Below are 21,885 nucleotides of genomic sequence, written 5' to 3' on the forward strand. Positions count from 1 at the left end.
GTGGTCCAATGAAAGATTAAGCAACAACAATATGAAGTGAAAATAGTGCTCATTCGTTTAAAGCGATCATCTTGCCTGTGGATCGATTGAGGGTTGTCATCCATGGGGGTGGGGGGGGGGGGGAAGAGGAGCTTGGAGTGTGAAGTTTGGACAGTACATACCCTTTCCCTATAGCCCCATGTATTTTGTTAATGTCTATAAACACTTAACGATCCTCTTGCAGACTTTAAGAAATGTTCATTTCTATAGATGCAGTAATTAAAAAAAAAAGGAATACAATGGGCACATCATCCGCTTTAGATCAAATTTTGATCGCTTTAATTGCATCATCCCATTTGTTCCTCCCTTCCTCCAGATCCTTTGCTTGTCATATGACAAAAGCAAAATATAGATATATATATCTCATTGAAAATTAGCAACCAGATGCAATGTACAGAAGAAATGACAGAGTTATGCTCTTTAAGTTTAGTCTAAAGAGATTAGGCTCCATATCACCTGCAGCTGATGAATGCAATTAACATGTTTCTCTCCGACTAACTGTCTGCTTGTCTCGGGCAATATTCCTTTTAAATTGTTTCAACTCATCGAATTGGAAGATGAAGAGAGCAAAGAAAAAAAATCGACAGTAGGAATGGACTCAAGCATAAATAATTGGAGCGTCAATTCTGGTGACACAGCAAACGGGTATTACTTTTGGTTTTAAGGATGCGGTGTATAATTCAGTTTAAAGAGACAACTCAAAAATTTGCCCAAAATGAAATATAATGATACGTTATTGAAACAAATTTTTGGGTTACTTTTATGAGTATTAAGGAACAATTTAAAGGGTTTTGTTCAAGTAGAGGAAAGAAGGTTATACACAGCTATATCTGTATTATATGTATAAGAGAGGCATGTTGAATGGAAGATGTGGTGGGGAGGGGGGAGGGAGGGGATTGAGGAAGGGGTGAGATGGGTATGCAAGGGCAGATTTAGCAATTAGAGGGAATATACATTTAAAGCGGCTAAAATAATGATAAATAATTGACTGAAATGTGCATTTACCAGAGATTCTAATGCACATTATTCCCATAAAATGTATTAACTATTTAGAGATGAAGCTATTTAAATATCAATGCGAAGTAAAGTGCTCGATCTGAGAGTGTCAAAGGTGCAAAATAAGACACAAAGGGGGGGGGAAGGGAAGGGAGGGGAGTGGAGGGGATGATGGCACATTCTGTAGGGATCCAAAGCAGTTAATTCTTCAGGACCATTAGCCAAACTTTCACTGTTCATGCAATTTAAGAAAGATTTGTGCATTGACTCTCCTCTTTGCTATTCCACTGAACATTCCAGTAATAATGCTTTTCACTAATAGGTATATAATTGACTGTATAATCACATTCTGGTTCAAGAGATGAGTAAAAGCCAAAGGTTATGAAATTTTGTATTCACCTTAAAATGTAAGTATATCGTTTAAATGTCTTTGTGACAAAACTTTTCACAAGTGAAATGGAATCTTGCTTAAGTCCTCGCTATACTTAGTATAAAACTTTTTGCAACTAGTTATTTACAAATTAACAGTGAATAGACTTTCCGATATAAGTTTGCAGCTGCAATATCCCTTATAGATGAAATCAAGTTTGAGCTTTATATGTCAATTGACAGAAATTAGGTGGGTTAAACTGGAAAGGCTGCTTTAAGATATTTTTTTTTAAGGATTTTAATGACAACAGCTATATAGGTTTGACTGACAGAATCAGATTAATAGAAGAAATTTTTTTAGTAATTTATTTTTGGTGTTTGATTCACTTGGGAATAAATTGATCCATTTCAACTTTTTATGTCCAGCAATTTATATCTTCAATTTTAAATCTGGCCCCCTTAAAAGCATAAAATGCACTTGCACTTTACAGACATCATAGACTAATGAAAAAAACAATTAAAAAAGAGAAAGCGAGACAACAGAACAAATACATTATTATTGTATCAAAGTACAGTCACTTAAAGTTATAAAGTGCAGTTACTCTTATGAGAAAGTATATAAATGTTACCTCTGATGTTCAATAACCCCTGAAAATATGGATCAGTAAATTTAATACTGGAGGAATTAAGATGATAGATTTGCACCAAAATTAGATTAATACCACATAGGATAAAATTATTTCTATAAAGCACATATGCATGCATGCATGTGTGACACAGAGTTGAGAAATTTTATTACAACCTGGCTGGTAGGTATATATAATGTTGGATTAAAAAGCTGAGATTAAGTTAGAGGCTTATATTTGCCATCCGAAAAATGTCCCTATTTGTAAAAAACAAAAGAAAAGAGATGAAGAAAAGAAAGAAATTGTGACATTACTAATTGCAAAAAGTGTGAAGACTTCTCGAAAAAATTCTAAAAAGTACCACTAAACTCTATAACTTAGGTTACAATATGTTTTGTTTTTATGAAAATTGCCAAAGAAAGAAGAAAGAAAAAATCCCTGTAACTTTATCAAGCAGCCTGATAAGGAATCATCTGTTCATCTGTCTGAAAAATCAATTTTCAATAAATTCAACTTGTGTGGAAAATTAAATGCTGGTAGTTTTTTTCTCGAAATTAGATCGACATGAGGATGTGTTTGTTTTAGCATCAAGATGATCAACCTTCTATGGTTCAATTAGCCTAACCTATTAAATTTGTTGTTGTTTTTGTCCTAAATAAGCATTCAAGTCTAATAAATGCTTTAGTTATTTGACTTCATTTAAAGTATTCTGTAGCGAATCTGTCTTATTTATGATGTTATTAAGAGATGCAAATTAAAGTACTTCTGAACATCAATTACTTTATCTTACCTGTCCTTAAGCAGTACAATTTGATTGACTGTGTACATTTGTCATTTTGTAGTTTGGGTCAAATCTGACCCACCAAGTTTAAGCAATAATTATTCTCACCCCATTTACTAAACGAGAGACCCCAATAAAACCTGTCATATTTGTGGCCTAAATGGCCCTTGAAAGTTATCAGTCAATGAAGGCAGGGAAGTCATAATTCAAAGAATTCGTCATCATCTCGGACTTGCTGTAACTTGGCCGAGCCACGACAGACGTCGTCGTCTGGCCTCCAATTTGGTGCTGATTTGTGTTTTGCATTTGCAAATGCATATCAAAGCAAATAAGCAGTCATAAGGATGATTTATGGATTAATTTATCAGCGACACATTTGACAAGAAATATATACGGTCAACTGAGTGGTGAGCTGGCTGTAGGTATAGGACAGATGCTTGCATATATACAAGCACATGGGGGAGCAACATTGACCTTGATCCTGTCACAGAACATGAAGTGGAATACTTTTGAAAGATTACCCAATCCCCAAATTGATAATTTTAATTAAGTCATATTTATATTAACTACAGTCAGGACTCTCTTACTCTCAATCTACCTCACCTATATACAACTGGTGACATGCTAGCACTGCACCCCCAATGACCCCCCAAATGACTCTCAATGGGACACTGCCCTCGTCCTTTGATAATTAATATTTTAAGGAATTATGCGTCAATTCCCCCCCCCCGGCAATAAACAAAAGATGGGTTGAAGAAATGTCCTGGTCAATGGCTCCAAAATAATAATGGTAATAATACTTTACTTTTTTATACCACAGTGGAGTAATGATGCATCATACAGTTATGATGTCCAGTTGTTAAGGTGCAAATGTACTGCCACTTTTACTATACTTGCAGGTCATTGCCAGCATTTTTTGAAGTTTACAGAGAGGGTGTTTTTTCTTTTATTTCTCTCTTTCCGTAAAGGTTTCATTAAAGGTGTAAATACGCTGACAGTTTAAACATGCTGTAGGTCATCAGCCAACATTTGTTGAGGTTTACATAGAGGTTCTTGCCCCTCTTTCTTTGGAGAAAAGATTTTGCGATTTTGAACTCCTTTCTATCCCCTCCCGCTCTGCTCCATGAACATAACTTGTTTTTGTATTCTATGCTTTTCATTTACCACTGCATCCCAAAGGGACATTTCCAGATTTTTAAGACCCCTTTCTATCCCCTCTCTGCTCCATGAACATACTTTTTTCTTAACCGTTGCTTTTCATTACCATGGCATCCCAAAGGGACATATTCAGATTTGAGGACTACAGTACTTTCTATCCCCTCTCTGCTCCATGGACAACCTTTTTTTTTTAAATCTTTGTTTGTCATTACCCCTGCATCCCAAAGGGTCATATCCAGATTTTGAGGACTACTTTCTATCCCCTCTCTGCTCCATGGACAACCTTTTTGTCTTAATCTATGCTTTTCATCCCAAAGGGACATTTCCCAGATTTTAGGACCCCTTTCTATGCCCTGTCTGCTCCATGAACATAACTTTTTTCTTTAATCGATGCTTTTCATTAATACCATGGCATCCCAAAGGGACGTTTCCAGATTTGAGGAGATTAAACTCCAGAAGGAGAGAAACTGGATCTTTTGGTGGATGTATACCAATGCAATCACCACATACTATGTATTATAAGCACCTATCAATCTTCTCCCTGCACAGCTAGGGCCGGCAGTCGCGAGTCACATTTTAAGCCGATCAAACCGGTATGCAGTACGTGGCGCATCTCTACAGCGTGCGTAAAAACCTCAGTGTGACATGCTCTCATTAGCTCTCCAAATTCTACCTGAAATTGGATTAATAAAAATATATATCTTCACTTAAAAAGAAAGTTAATTGTTTATGCTTCCTCGTACGTCTACCGGACCCAATCCCCAGTGAGCTTGATCTAGCTGTCACACCAGATGGTGGTCTGTGGCAAAACTTATCAACATCATCACCGTCGTAGTCATCATCATCATCATCATCGTTCTCCTCATATATATACATATCTACGATGATCAGCTTGCACATATAGACACCGCTAACGAAATTGAAAAAGGCAAAAAAAAAAAAAATTGAGTCCTCATAGCAATCGGCATTTAATGCACAGTGCCCCAACTTTAATAAGCACTATAGGTGGAAGTTGGTAAGTGGCGATGAAATCTGTATACGGTGTGCTCGAATCATGTGTAAGTGAAAGATAGACGAGATGGTAACTACTGATGTATGTAATGTAGAGCTCTGATCTCTGCACGCCGTCTGTATTATACACATGCTGTGCGGACAGACACGATTATCTAAGGTGTGAAGCTAATTAAAGTTGGTGTGTGATGGAATTGCGAGAAGAGCAAGGATCTCGCAATTTATCTGGGCGGCTCTTTCAGGAACACTATTTAGGGTTTTATTGGGAGATAATTCACTCTCTCCAAAATATTTTGTTAGGTACGCGTCAGATTAAACAAAAAAGTCCTCTTGAAGAAAGTCAGCGAGGATAACGTGCTCGCCCTGATAATTGTGGGGGTGGTTATATTTTCGTGGTGTAGCGTAAATATTTTTAGGTGACAGGAACTGGTTTTGGGGAGTTAAGGTGGAAATAATCTTGACTGTGGGAAAGATCAAAGTACAGTTTAGGTATTCAGTAACAGAATCTTGTCAGTCATGAAAAGATGAAAGTTTTGATGAAAGATGAAAGGTTTGGTTTTTATAATGAATTATCTATGAACAACTTACTTGAGGCTAGCCAGAGTGGGGGCCAATTGGTTTTGCTCCATATCTAGGCAGTACACATGATATGACCACAAAAGTGTGGTCATGTTATTGGGCCACCTTTTTTCCTTATTTGTTTTCATATTTGATGGATAAAAACAATGTCAAACTCCAATAAGTGGATTTGGAGTTATATAGTATTGGCCCCAAATTATAGCTTCCCTTAAAAAAAAGTCTTCAAAAGTATTGACCCTCGCATATATTCAAAACTCTAAACTATTATTAATAATACAATTAAAAGTAGACAGTAATGTAAAATGCTTTGAGGTTGGCAGCTAGGAAATTGTTTATTGAAGTTTCAGTATTAGTGGCCAATATTTGATTTTCTAGCATATTTGTAGGTGGCAATATTATAAATGACCTGTTTAGTTGATTAAAAGTATATGAGTATAGAATTAACAAGAACTGAAATGGCAAATTCAATGTGGATCCTCAAATAACAAGTTCGATCCATCGATATAAATTTTGTCATCCCTCCAAGATCATCATTCAGTTGTTAAGCTACGTACTATACATCCACGCTTCAATGTCAGCAGAATCTACCCCAAACTTGAAAGTACTGAAAGTTGTTCATTTAGTTTTCAAGAGCAACTTTCTTGAGCTTGATCAATTAGGCCCTGCTTTATTTTTTCCAGAGTTTAAAGGTGTATCTGGTAAGGGTGTGTAGTGTCTCCTGGAGGCGTGAAAGAATTTTCTAAAAGGGCGACCTAGCATATTTTCAGGGGTATACACTGATCTTGGTCTTGTAGCAAATTTTCGAAGCATTAATTTTCATTAGTTTTATATTTTGCTTTAATACATCTGTGGAAGCAATTGCAGATCTACTGTATTTGGCAGAGCATAATTATGAAATATGCTGTAACATATACATATACTCTACAGTACACAATAATTTCCAATCAAGTTTTACAACATAGCATGGAAAATAAGGTCACACTGCAGTGTCCTACTTTATCGTCCTTGAACTATTTTAAGAATTTAAAACATTAAATTCGCAAAAGGAAACCTTGGATGAAAATTGCATGAGATTAAAATGTTTGGATTGTTATTAATTAAAGTTTATTTTTTTATGACTACTGTATAAAATAGACTGTATAGTGGGTAAGCAGGAGAAATTCCTGATTGCTCGGGAAGTATATCCATGGCAACCCTATAATTCCAAGAACTGACCCAATGTTCTCTGTGTTAAGAGTTATGTAGTAGTCTAGTCAGTCTAATTGATGAACCTCAGATGTGTTCATTTTTAAAACATTGGAAGTGATATAGCAATTCATCCTGGATTGATGGCAGTGTATTTATTGTTCTACTACATATCAACTTATTATTATGCCTATGAAGTCATCCTACACTATGCAATACACAATAGGGCAGTACTGGAGCAATTTGCACATGTACCATCGGCTGCATGGTCTAATCATAATTTTTCTCATGGGTTTTTATTTCGTTCTTTTCAAATGTTGTCTTATTTCTTCAAAGTTTTCATGTGCATATTGCGCAATAGCTAATAGCTTGAACCATAGAGTCTTGTGGCCTTCATCATGCTTTAGAAATCCTGATTGTTTTTGGGGGGGCAATATTACTTGAGTTAGTAGAGCATTATGAAAAGAATATATATATACATAAAACAATAAAATATGGAAACAACCACCATATGTGGGTTAAGCATATTTGGCAAACTTCACTCCGATGTGCAGTGTGTGGGTATACTTTTTACGATACAGACAACGTGATAGCAGTCTATTACTGTAAATGCATGTGTGGCAAATACACTGGTCTCCATATCATGTTGCTAGGCATCATTGCAATTAACATCATGCACAAAATTTCCAAACAATATTCGCTTTTGTACTAAAATTTGGTAAGTTTTTAATCAATTGTTCAGTTGTTTTGGGGTTATATGTATGTAAATATAGGTTGTGTTAAAAAGTATAACGTCTACAAAATACAAAATTTAGAGGATGGTGTGTGGCACTTAGGATAATTGCAATTACAGTTAGTATTAGGCATGTAAGGATTTGTGGCATATATTTAGGAAGAAATGAGTGAACTTAAACCAAGGGAGTGGGAATCAATACAGTTGCCACTCTGCCCTCCACTGCCCTCCTTTACCTCCCTCAGTTGCCATCTGTCGGTATTTGCATGGTCTTGTCAGGAAAATATTTATGCAATTGTTCACCAATATGTGAAATCATGGTAAATTATAGCTACTGGTGCATGCATGGGGGTGAATGGAAGTTGGCCATGCCATATCTGATTTGAGTGTTTTGTTTCCATTTTCGACCCGATAAGAAGTTACCGCTCAATTTGAAATTGGATTACGGTGAGAACATCCGGTTCGGAGATGAGATCCACCAATCGAACATCAGTTTTAAGCCTACGATATACCGTCTAACATGAGGTCAAATTGAAAGCGTTAAAACAATTTCCTTCCACATGCGGAGATAATTACTACACGTAGTATTTATTACCGCTGAAGCAGGTGTCTTCCCCGACAATCTCTCTGCGCCGAGGAGAGATGTCACATTCGCTTCCTCGGGCAGACCCCTAAAACCAGATAATAAATCTCTATTTGTGCACACCATGCCAGGATATTGAACTAGCCAGTTTTGAATGCCTTGTTGTCTCTCTCTCCCTCTCTCTCTCTCTCTCTCGCTCGCTCTCGTCTCTTAATTTGAAATGCCAATTGCCTCCCAACCAATAAGGTCTAGCCGCTTCTCCGTACGCAAGGTCGGGATAAAGTTGGTTCGGGAACGTTTTTATGTTTCACTGGGCACATTTCCGGCAGAAGGGATGCTGATTTATGTGATGTGACATTACAGAGTCACAGAGCATCTTAATCCCTTAAATCTCAGGTTATTTTTTTTTATTTATTTATTTTTATCTTTAACCCGTTCCTTCTTTATCGTCAAGTTACCGCATTTGAAGTACAAACAGCCAGAAGCTACCCCTTTTGTGAGTTAGTGTCTGATTATTAAAGAGCATAGATGGTTTTTTATCTGCCACTGTGCCTGTCTCGATATTATAAGAATAAAACCTAAGAAGTAAGACAATTTTATTGATCCTGACTCTAATGGTTTGTGGTATTTGAGGTTATTTTTGGTATTTTGGGGATTAAGACCTCTGTACCTTGGCTATAAGAGATGTTATTAAAAGTCACACTCTCAGCGTCACGTGACGACACTGTGAAAATGTCGCGAACGTTGATAGGGAAAGCTTCATACCTGCGAGAGGATCGAGAAATCAATTTCAAATGAAAATTCTCCCGGGGACAAAATGTATAGAAAGGGGTAAATAGATTTTCATATAGCATCCACAACTACTTGGAATATTACAAGAATTTTTATTTTGTATGAATTTTGCAATTTTTTATTTATATTTTATCTGATTTTTAATCATTTTCTCCAAGCTGAATTAAGATCGGAGGAAAATTATTAATTACAATTTAAGGCCCAGAAAAATTATTGGGGAGCATTGTAAAAATTGAATGAAATTATAGGCACATAAGTATGTACATACAGTACATGCATAAGGAAACATTATTTAAATGCATCAGTGTATAGTTTATCTGAAGGTTTAATGTCCTATTTAGGCGGTATACTCTCATTAAAATTAACTAACCAATTAACTAGATGTTCACTTTTATGAAAAGTTATTTTCTCTTCAAATGTTGATTTACGTTTGCACGTGACATGATTGCTTAATTGCATGTATACAAAAACAACAGGGTCTGCTTGACAATTGAAATAAATTCTACCAGTATGAAGCTATAGTCATAAAGTAGCAGTTGAGTTGACTTGGTTTAATTTTCTCATAGATTGCTTTTCAATTGATCTTAAACTCACATGGAATGTAGATCATTAGACCTACATGTATGGTCAAGTTCACTTCAAATGATGAAATTAAAATTAGAAAAATTAGAAAAGTTTCTCAATGTGCATGATATCTGTGTTTTAAAATGGTAGCTATGTGAAAAGTGTCTGGGTGCTGAAGCATTGACAACCAAATGAAAAGATGCCTATTTAACCTTCTTTTGGTGGAAAATATTTGGAAAGATGTCAAACTAAGTTTTAATGCATGATTTACATTTTATTTTCTAGTAGTACGTGGTTAATAAAAGTTGGTAATTTTAATTTACAACCAAACACAATGGGCTGCTTTATCGTGTATGAGCTACTCACACATTTATGTTGTTACATTAATTTAAATATTTAATGGCTTCCTGCTAAGATGACTCGTTCATCTCATCTTTCAAACAGTTTGCAAATAAATCAGACGATCTCTTTTGATGATCACCTTGCTTTTAGCAGTTAATTTTAATCTTAAACAGAGACATATTTTATTGGTTTTTAAAATAAATATTGAAGAACAATCACTAATGGAGGTTTCGTTTGAATCTTAACATCTTATATGAAACCACAATGGACAAAGAAATAAATCTATAAACATTTTGTAAAAAGTCGAATCCATTGTCATGTCAGTGGAAATACAATGGTATGTAAACACGGTGAGAATAAAATGAGGTGATGGCAAATTTATAGACTGTAAAAAAAAAAAAATTGAAAAAAAGATGAAAAAAGGCAGAGTAATATTTCATAGATGCATGCATATATAGCAAATCATCCGTGTTGCTCACACTGTGATGATGCATTCAAAATTATGCCTTGAAAGATGCAAAATGATTGGCTGTTATGTCAATAGTACTATTCTTTTGTTTGTGTTGGGCTGTCAAGCGTACGACTGTATACAGAGATAGCTCTATGATTAAGTTAACAGACTGTTATTGTGTGCTTGTGTCATAATTGCTTGATGTGCGGTACATGTGGTTCTGCAGCTCCGTCATTAAAGGAATATATATCGTACGGTACAAATCAAATCCACCGAGACATATTATTATTGCAGTTACACAGTGTGTAGTCGCTGTACTGTACATACATATTATGCAGTGCATTTTGTATTCAGCGATTTCCCTTCCAAGGTTACGTTAATTGTACATTAAATTCTGGCATTTAAAATACAAATTGAACCTTATATATAGTTGCTACCACAGTTCAATCAATATGTCACTTTGTGAATCAATCAGCTAAACCAAGGGTGCATGGATATATTTACTAGCCTGATGTCACTGAGAATCAGTTCCTGGCAGGGCTATGAAAATGTATCCAGTATATATGCATTCATTGTTGGGTGCCCCCCCCCCCCCCCATGCAAAAAAGGAGTGCGTTGCCTAATTAAGTGCTATGTTATATTTAAGCTGAGCACAAAATAATGCTGGCCAGTCTCATTTCAAAAGATTTTATTTTTTTTTGTCTTCTTTCCCTTTTCCTTTTCTCCATCCCCCTTAATTCCACTCCATCCCCTCCATCCCCCACCCCATCCATCTGGAAGATCATTTCTTAGATTTTGAAGGAGTGTTGAGCTGTAATTGTATGCATCCCAGGGGAACATGCCCAAAGCTGCACTGTTTATTATTGTTACAAAATTTGTAGAGAATATTTATTTATTGATTTATATTATTTTTTTTCTGCTGTAAGATACGACAGAAAATTAAAACGTATTGTATAATTTTCAAAATATATTTACAATTGGTGGTGAAGTTTGAACTCTGTCATACACCAATAGTGATGTCTTAAAATTATAGTTCAGATGTGTTTAAATTGTAAAGAAATCTGGAATAATCAGGAATTGAAACCATTTTGTACAGTTTATCAGACATCTTGACGCATATAGCATGTTTGTACCTCAATTTAGATTTCTCAGCGACCGTTTTTTTTATGGCACTTCAACTTTTAAGTATACCTGTTACGACTATTACTATCCCATCCTTTAATGGTATCTCAGGGAATTATTTATCCGGTATTGCATCGTAAAATGCTATGCTGTAATGTTCCAGTTGCTATACAAGTGCAAAAGCTATACTTTGCTGTACATACAAGTGCAACAATATGTAGCAGTTTTGGAAAAAAAGAGTGGTGTTCTGTAAGAGACGACATTAAGAGACTTCAAAAACTTTGAATAATTAAAATATTCAAATATCATTCCCTGCATTTATATCTTTCATTTCATTCGATCCTACAATGCTGGGTTTATTTGGATCCAAATAAATTTTTAAAAAATCCACTGAAATGTACAGTAAGATACTACACAATATGATCTATTTTAAATATTTAATGTTGATGTATATGGTTATGGTTTTGTTCTTCATTCAAGAATTACTTTCATTCATGCATGCCTGGCTATATATAGATAACACTTGTAGATAGATGTACATTGCAAGCATGCATCATAAAATGTAACCAAGTAAAAGAATTAAAATTTATAAGCAAAAGCTCTTGACTCCAAACAGGGCTTTGTACTCTAGTGGTACTGTGTGTATTGAAGTCCCCTCGAGGCAGTCTTAAACTTTTACATTGTATGTATTCATATTAAAATAGGTGAACAAAAGACCTAGTTTGCCCTAATTTCTGTGGTGGTTATAAGGTGGAACATGCTTGTAGCAATATATACACTATTTGGACTGTGTGTGTGAAATTTTCAAAATTTACATTGGAAATTGCATGTTCTCTCTGTAACACTTAGGTATTCGTCAATTTATCACTTTCGGCCTACAAGGGTACATATTGCACTATATTGTGCTATAATTTCTTTCTGTAAAATCAGTCTTGCTATTAGTTTCTCATATATATATATATATATATATATATGTATTTATATCTCTCTTTGGACATTAATCAGGCATAGGCATATTTAAATTGACAGCACTTGGTTTATCGTAGATTCTAGTAGTGACAATTTATTGCTAACATTTATCAGATATTTTAATATTTTTAAATTGTAAAAATCTCAGAGGTTTACGAATGCATCATTCATAACTTAATTGGGAAATCTGACTTATAACTGCCACCGGGGATTCTGTATCTAATCTGATACTTTGTGGAAGGAAAGAGATCATGAATAAAACGTGTCCATTTTCTACGAAATGTCATAATTATAAAAATTTCATTGGTTCAATGTGCCAAAGTATCGTGCACATATAGACAGTTTATCAATTCTGAATAAAAATTTATAATTTTTTAAATTTATATCATTTTTATGGATTACCAATGGATTATATAGTAACAATTTATTACAGGACATACCGTAATGTTATTTTTCTATCATTTTGAACACTTTTATTATATCTTTAAAACCTCTCTGAAAATCCCAAAATCTATGTTATAAATTTTTTTTTTTAAAAAACCTCAATGGAATATGCAATATTTTCCAAGAAGCAGTTATGCACAGCAGAATTTTTGCATTAATTGTAATAGAAACACAAATTACACATCTATTGACCAAACGTCCATAACACTACCCGTAGCTTTTATGATATTTTTGAAACAGTCGGAAAATCTCTGAATGCAGGACTCTAATTTTACAAACGTGATTTTCATCCAACCTTCACAATTAAAATGCAAAACTACCCTTCCTGTGTCCTTCATTAACTGAAAGTGGTTTCCTCTAAAAGAATTGATTTTTTTTTTCCCGCAAGCTCTATACTATTCTTTATCCAAGATGGTTTGATTTTTTTTTTTTTTTTTTGGCCCTTAATAACAAACATGTGAATTTCAGAAACAACACTATCACACATGGGTGTTTTTTGCTCTTACAGGCATCCTTGCCTGATTAGATATACACAGCACTTTCAATTTTTGCTTGCACGATACAAAATTTAATTTTCATGCGTTGGCATTCATAAGTCCCTAGGGTAACAAACAATTTTTACTGCATCTTATAATCGAGTCACAAAGACTATATTGAAAGTCTTCGGATAGAATATGATAGATGGACGTAGTTCGTCGTCGCTTCGTTTGCCACGACGTACAGATTTTTGTATTTCTTGTTTTCTATCTTTACTCGATCGGTTTGATGTCAATTAATATTGAAAGAATGCACTTCGATATAGATAACATCAAGATTGAAAAAAATTGATTTTCAATGGGCCATATTTTGTGCTTTGGTTTTTACTCTATATATTTTTCTGAGAAATTTGTCACTTCAATTTACATCTGATGTGGCTGCTCTTTTATGTTTGTATTCGCGGCAAAAATCTGTGACACTGATTTTGTTATCGTTTACTCTTTATTAATAAAATTTGGGACGGACAGATATGAAAAGTTGAGAGCTTTTGTAGGTCACAATGTACTGGATCAAACATACAGCATGTGTGTGTAATTGTTTTTGATCTATTGCTATTTTGTTTTATATGAACTTGACCTTTATATTGTTTTAAGGGAAGGCTTTTTCCTATGATTTATTTACAACAAACTTTTTTTGATGGCATTGCTAATAGGTACTGCGTAAATGTACGGTAAAACAAATAATAAATTCTTATTAATATATAGGTCAAAATAAAACAAAATTGTTAGCAAACTGCTTATCCACTAGAGAGCCTGTGTAAGAGAATGTGTAAAAGTAAGTTGGCCTGTTGTTTCGATCCTAGCAGGATCTTATTCAAAGGCTAAAAAGGTCACCACTATTTCTTGTCTATACCTCTTCTCCATCCTCCCTCCCCTACCCGATCCCTTAATGTATCTTCTCTAAATCAAACCATGAAAAGAGGCAGAACTGTTAACCATAACTTACAAGTTTTTTATGCATGTGATGCACAAACCGCAAAATGGCTTGCCAAGTGAAAAACTGAATTCATTAACAAATAAATCTTGTTTATAAGTGAGCAAAGAACTCAAGATCCTGTTTTTGAACAATTAATACCTAAATGTCAAAGATGTTCTGAAGCTTGTAACAGGAATGTAATTACTGCATCTTGCCATACATCACCAGCTAGGTTTCTTTCATTATATAATCTAACCAGTAATTTTACATTTGCCATCATCTGCAGAGACTTCAAATTTAATTTGGTATGCCAAATTTTAACAGAAATGTTGATAAAAATGATATTAATGAAAGAAATTTCAAGTCAGATGGATATAGTATATTAGATCGATCATATAGTTTTGTAAGTTTGCTGGTAGTTTCTGCCTCTTAGTACTTAATCTAAGGACATTACTATGTATCGTAGTTGTGATTTGCAGCCAATATTGATAGCTTATCTCATCTCTCCCTCTTCCTCAGGTAACGCTCATCAAGAGGATTCTTGGAGGAGGCCTCGGTCAGGAAATCGTCGAGATGACAGAAAAAGGAGCGACGTTAGACGGTGGCGATGTCTTATTTACAGGTAAAGTGACAGGATTTATCGAGCTTTTCACATCTTAGCTGCCTAGACACCTTCTTTTGTCAGGCTCAAACATATCTTTGGGGCTGCCTGGAGGGCTGGAAATCTCTAAACATCTATGACTTTCCCTTCGTTGCCTCTTTCCGTGTCTGAGGTTTTCGGATAGACTCGGCTCGTCTGTGGTACAACTCTCGTCTGTTGTAAGAACACATCGGACGACATGATTTAAGCCTTGCTCCGAACAAAAACAAAATCAAGGTGGATGAAAAGTAGGCCCTATAGAAACCAAATCACAGGTGCTGACATATAATAATAAATCTACTCGTCTGCGAATTGGCAAACATCGAAATCAAGAGGTGGGATATTCCATGCTCAAAGAGAAAGGCATGGCGAATGCATGTATATAGAGGGACCTAGAAACCAAATCACAGGTGCTTACTTTATAAGAAAACTACTTAATCATCTCCAAATAGCTATAATGATGTAACTTTGATCTCTGAAGACTTTTGGTATTCCTCGCTCAAAGATGAATATAAAGGTGTATGCATGTGCAGTAGGCCCTAGATAGGAACCAAATCACAGGTGCGGGCGTATAATCATCAATCTACTCCTCTGCAAATGACAATTAAAAGTCGATATCAAGACTTTGGTATTTCGTAAGTGATAAAATGAACACTCAGGGCGAATGTATATATAGTAAGCCCAATATAAACCAAAATCACAGGTGCGGAGATTATCGTCATAAATTTACTCGTCTCCTTATGGATGATGGGCCCCGTTCTAAAAGTGTTTTGGTACTTTATGATCAAACATTATATCAGGGTGGATGTGTTTAGTAGGTCCTAACTAGAAACCAAATCACAGGTGACAAAGTCCTTAAAAATTTACTCGTCTCCCAAATGGCAGACATCGATCTCAAAAACTTTAGTGGTCCGTTCTCAAAAAGTGAAGTTCCTCCTGCAAGTCGAAAAGATCATCGCTAGCGGTGGTAGCACTAAGCATTTTTTCTTTCAATGACTATGAGATAGCTTTTAAGAACAGTCCCTTTCTGTTTAATTAATTTGCTCCTCCTATTTCATTCAATTATGTTCATTACATGAAGATACAGATTATATGTATTGTGTTGAAGTAAGCGAAAAAGACTACTATGTTTTGTCACATATGTTTGTATTATTATGCAACATTGACAGAAGCAAAAAAAAAGAAAAAAGGGAAATATTATGTTCATTATGTCACGTTAAGAGATATGCAAATATTGTTGTGTAAAATGAACAAAGGGATAATAAACGAGCTGAGAAATACAAAAAGAATGAAAAAAAAAGTCAAGTTGAAAATGTCATGTTGTAGCCCTTATAAACTGAATCACAGCTGATGCTGACATAAAATTTAATTGTGTAAAACTAACTTACTTTTACACATTCTCCTACACAGGCTCTCTAGTGGATAAGCAGTTTGCTAACAGTTTTATTTTATTTTGATAAAATTTAATTGTCTGCAAAATGGAAAACCAATTCAATCTCAAAACTTCTGTATACCGTCCTTTGATGTTTCTCCTATAATAATTTAAACCTACTGTACCTCATAGAACAGTTGAATGGTGGGATTTAAATGCTTCCTGTTAAAAAACAAAAACATAATTATCAGTTTAAAAAGTGTAAGAAGTTTTTTTTCTGGCATGTTCCTTTTTAGGCTTTTTCCCCTCTACATGTTGCAGACATCAAATAAATTACAGCCAACATTTATATACTACTGTATTCTGCAAGTAAATCCACCAGTTAAAGGGAAATGTTGCTTCTTTCATGTCAGTCAAGTTTAAAATTGCATTTGATAAATCCAGAACCATGAATTATACCCACAACTTTATAAGTTTCATTAATGTCATTTAATTTGCCAAGGATATCCGCTCATTCTATGAATATTTTATTGTTTTTTGAGTTTGGTCTGTATATCATATGCATAAAGTTGTCATTACAGTGGCAGTATAACCAAGTATGACTCATTATTAGGACAATTTTCTTGACACATTTGCCAAGTATGGCTGGCAATATGAAACAACGATCATAGAATTTCGGTGCAATGTGTCTTTGATTGGAACATGTATATACTTTCTATTCTTCCTATTAAGGTTGCCAACTTTCTGGCATTTGTAATTTCAAGTATATAAGTGTAAACAGTAAAGATATGAGGATGTGAAGATATGCTAGATGGGTTATTTTTCTAGGACTTCATAAATAAGCAAAAAATGAAAATTAATGCAATATGAAAGGCCTTAGCAGTGTAAATCGGTGACATTTGACGACAAAGTAGCAGGCTATGCCGTACGGTATTGACCGTATTCAGGTGACCTTGTGAGGAATATAGTTAGGTATAACCTTTCCCACCCCTTCCCCCATCCAAATCTCCATCGCCATCCCCCTACCCCACCCATACCAATGTCTTAGTATCTTAGTGTCTGAAAGTATAGAAGGATGTCAGATGTTGAGTCTATATAGAATAATGTTAATACCCTTGGCACAATCAGACAGACATGTGCCTGGAGTTGAGTGGGGGGGGGTGGGAGGGAGGGGGCTAAAAATGAACTTTGAGCAGTTATAGTACATGGCAACTGCAGTAATGCAATATTGTGGAATATTTAAAAAAAAAAAAATTTAAATCACAAGCCACACAATCACCGGTATGATGAGCGAGCAACTATTTTTGGGGTGATTTAATTTCCAGTAGTGGTATTCTATATATACAGGTATATATAGGTTCAGGAGCCTATCTGGCGTTCTATGATACTTCTATTATCGTGATAGCATTCCTTCCTACATATCGAGCTATTGATTAAACTCTTATCATTAGTTTTGCAAGTTTAATACAGCTCATTGCTCTGTTGTCAGAAACAATCATTGTCCTTTCTCATTCGATTTATAGCAAAATCTCTTTCCTTGCCAGTACGCTCTTTGGCGTTCTTCATCGGACACATGTGTACTGGATTTTTTTTTTTTTTTGGCTATGAAAAATTAAAGAGCTTTGTCACATATATCCCTTGCAGTCTATGTTTGTGTAGTCTATGTTTTTAGTCAGAATTCCTATTTATAATTAAATACAAAAGGAAGTGCCAAAGTTGTTTTGACCAGCTGTCAATTATTAAAGACCTAATTTAGATGAAAAGCGAGAGATCTTATTTGCGAGTTTTCTTGTTAATTAGGTCTTCAGGCAGCTTATATATTAGCTCGTTCATTATTTTGGAAGTTTGAGCCGTATTAGATGGCAGACCATTCGTCTGAGATTTGTTCCCACTTTGTGAACAACTTTCAAACTCTAATAGATCTAACTTTGGGTTAATTGTCATTTATAGGTGGCAGACAAATTGTTGGTTTTGTAAATGTTTGTGTGCCTTTCTGTGAATGTCGACGGTATGTATGGTAACAGGAGTGTCACCAAGGGGGAAAGCCCAAGGCTCACCTGTGTCATGGTGCCCCTTCCCCCTCCCCTAGCCCTGAAAACATTATGCCCCCATGGTGTCATAAATGGCATCGTTGTTGCCAATTTGTGTTATATACAAAGTGTTTGATGCTGAGTGTAGCATATTTGTACAAAACCATTGTGCAGCTTTACCATCATGCACTGATTTCCTCCCTTGTTGGATATAGGGTGGTTATCAGTAATAACTGCAGAAATATGAATGTCGGGAAGGACTTGAAAATTTATGTTTCTCTGTCATGTATACCTGAACCCAGTTTCTCTTGTTAGTAATGATGCACAGTTCAGAAAATGTCTTGTTTTTGCACCATTGACTTCATTTTAAAAGATATATATAGTATTTTGGATAAATGTTTCCAAACATCTCCATCAGATTAGCTTAATATGTTTCAAACCATATTCAAGTGATGCAACATATCTGTATTTCTCCAGAGAAAATACCAAACATTTTCAATTCTTCATAAAAATTCATTTTAATTTTGAAGGCATTCAAGTGTGTACATAAATAGGCTCCCACCCTCCCCCATCTGTAACCCCAGGGACTCTAATGTGGGCCCTACACCCCATGCCAGGAGGACTTTGCTGTCCACTCTGGCAGCACTTGGCACTATTGCAGTATTAAATATATTTCATCCTGCTTCTCTTTTAACTCTAAAACACACGAGAAGCAAATTTCCAAATTTTGAAACCCTTCCTCATTATTTTCAAATGAAACTGCATTTATAGTGAAATTAGAGATTTAATCTACATTGGAACAGGATTTTGCCAGTATCAAATTATGCCCAAATCAATACCGAAACTATTAAGTATAGCTGCTTAAATTTTTTTGGCCGTATATCGGCTGACCGTGCATCAGTCGAATGTAAAAGATTTTTGAGTTGGTCTGGAGAAAGCTCGCTCCAACGTCGAAATTGGATTTTTATCTGGATCCACGCGTATCTTGGGCAAGTATGTAATGAATGCAGCCTGCAATCTTGTAACTGTGTAAATTACTATACTTAGCAATCTACCCTTCAATATTGTGTACACTAGTATGTGAAGTACCTCTCTCTGGGAGCGTCGTTATCACTACAATATGTTTTAGATTTTGTACGATTCAGCTCAGCTCAGATATTGACATGGGTTTTAGATTTTTAGTGACCACCACCGTTTGAAGTGAAATCAATATTGACTCAAAAAGCACTGTCCTGTGTGCAATTAGAAAATACAGGTATCGCTAAAAGCGTCTTGGGCATTTTCATTTGATGTCATTATTAATAGTTGCCTACCAGGGCAATTTTTTTTGGATCGTTGGAAGCACTCGATCGAAGCCACATATTTTTGATGGAAATTGGAATGGAGGTCATGCCCAATAAGTAGGTCGTAAAATGGACATTTTGATGGAGAGGATACAAAGAAATATATGGTACTTTAATAAAAGTCATATCTGATGAAAGATAAAACTTTTCATTTGTGTCAGAGGAACAAAATTAATTGATGATTCTAATCATTCCTCTCTGTCCTGCCAGACTGGCATCTTTCTCCCACCTTTAAGGTCTCACTCACCGTTCCTTCTCCAATTTATGCAAATTAACTCCCAAAATAACTTTATAACAATATTTTCTACGTTCCCAATTAATATCTTGGCTTCACAACATTTTCCTTTCATCCTGTTTGCTCCTGGTGGTTGTTAACTTAAACTATGCCATTATATGATCTCTTATCTCTAGGAACTCTTTTTGGCTTTGAACAGTAAATTTCACATCCACTAATTAAGCCATGCCTATACCTTACCTCTCACTTGATCTTGCACCCGCGAAAGAATTATAGCTATCGTTTCATACATTTAACTTTTTGTTTCGTATTTCAGGTAAAGAATTTTTTGTAGGATTGAGCTCCAGAACGAATCAGAAAGGTGCAAATAGTCTGGCAAATGCGTTCCCCAATTATCCCGTCTCGGGTATCAAGGTCAACGGACACCTTCACCTGAAGAGTATGATGAGCATGGCAGGACCTGGAATCATCGCTGTTGGGAGCAGTGACCATTCTCAGAAAGCAATAAGAGTAAGTATCTAGTCAACCTATTATGTATGTACTTGAGATTCTCCTGCAAGCAGGAACTCGCAAAGAAGCCATCATCCGGGCTTATCAAAGCCGCAAGCTGACCGAAGTCAGTCTCTTACATTCATATTTAACGTCCATGATTATGAATTGTCAATTGTCAACAACTCTGTAACTGGACGACATGTACATTAATCTTGGAGTGACTCGAACCGGGGACCTCATGATTGGAAGGCACCGGCATTAACCGCTGAGCTAACACTCCCTAATAGTGTGCCTAATGTTACAGACTACAATAATAGTTCAGTGTTCAGTGTCTAAATTACCTTCTGTTCCCCTACGGTCTACATTCTACCATTGAACCTCTTACCCCTACCAGACATCCTTACTGGTACTATAAATCCCGACCTCTTACCCATTCCCCATTTTCCCACATAAATGCACTCACTTTTCTGCCTCTTTCTTAGAAGTAAGATGTTTGTATTTTGAATACATGAATGGTAAATAGTTTTCCTCCACCGTATATACAGGTCTTGTTTTGAGCAATGCATATTGCTAATTTTTATTCCAAAAAAGATCTCAGAAAAGAGGAGGGTGGCCAATGATTCCTCCCTGGATCTATCCCTCTGCCCCGACTTTGGAAAGTTTGTTATTTAGCTAGACAAATCCCAGGTATTTTGCATAAATGGTTAGAATTGACCAAACTAAGATGTTTACCCAGATCTCGCTATAGCTGATCATTCCACGATATATATATCAATGCCATTATTGATTGAAAATGCACAATTTATCATATATGCAGCTTGGCTGTAGGAAGCTGCAGCCCCCTCAGCATCCTACTTTTGACACAGTGCTGCCTAAACTGTACATCTTGAATGATGAAACATTAATTGCAACTAGTAAGCCATAAAGCCTGATCATAGTAATAATTAACAGTTCTTATATAGCGCAACTTACAATAAAGTCTCGCCGCGCTGTACTTAACCCTGGTCATTGGTAACTCGTCACACCTACACACCAAAGTGTGCACAATTCGAACAATCTCTCCTGGGGCACCACAGTGCAGCACAGCCACGTGTCCCTGGGGGACTTCCCATAGGGTGCAGCCACAAACCGGCGCACACAACTATATTTACAAGTCACCTCGCAAGTCCCCATTTATACACCTGGGTGAAGAGAGGCAATGGAGATAAAATGCCTTGCCCAAGGACACAATGCAATGATCTGGCCCGGGCTTACACCTGTAATCCTTAGATCACAAGTCCACTGCCTTAACCACTTGACCACAACGTGTAAGAGACTATAAGGAAGTATAGTCCCACCCATGGCCTGTGCGGTAATACTTGTTGTCCTTGTCATCCTGTGAGGCTGATGTAGCTGGTCGATTATCCACTTACTTTACATGTCAGATTGATACAACCTTGAGAGAAAGTTACTGGTCATTTTAACCGGCTTAATTAGAACGGCTTGTGATAATATTTTTTCTTTGAGCACTGGACGTTTGATAACAGACTGAATTTTCTAATCAACATGTTAATCTGTAGAGCTGTACATGTCGTCCG

The 21,885-nt window shown here is 35.8% G+C and overlaps 1 protein-coding gene across 2 annotated transcripts in view; it reads left to right on the forward strand.

Annotated features, from left to right (window-relative positions):
* The window catches only part of LOC139963519 (N(G),N(G)-dimethylarginine dimethylaminohydrolase 1-like), an 89,172-nt gene that overhangs the window by 53,729 nt on the left and 13,558 nt on the right, over positions 1-21,885 (forward strand). For both annotated transcript variants that reach the window (XM_071964356.1, XM_071964355.1), the window contains exons 2-3: positions 14,716-14,818; positions 20,133-20,326. In XM_071964356.1, the coding sequence (XP_071820457.1) occupies positions 14,716-14,818; positions 20,133-20,326 (297 nt within the window). The remainder of the gene's footprint in view (positions 1-14,715; positions 14,819-20,132; positions 20,327-21,885) is intronic.

The sequence above is a fragment of the Apostichopus japonicus genome, chromosome 22 (assembly GCF_037975245.1).
Source record: "Apostichopus japonicus isolate 1M-3 chromosome 22, ASM3797524v1, whole genome shotgun sequence".
Classification (NCBI taxonomy): domain Eukaryota; kingdom Metazoa; phylum Echinodermata; class Holothuroidea; order Aspidochirotida; family Stichopodidae; genus Apostichopus; species Apostichopus japonicus.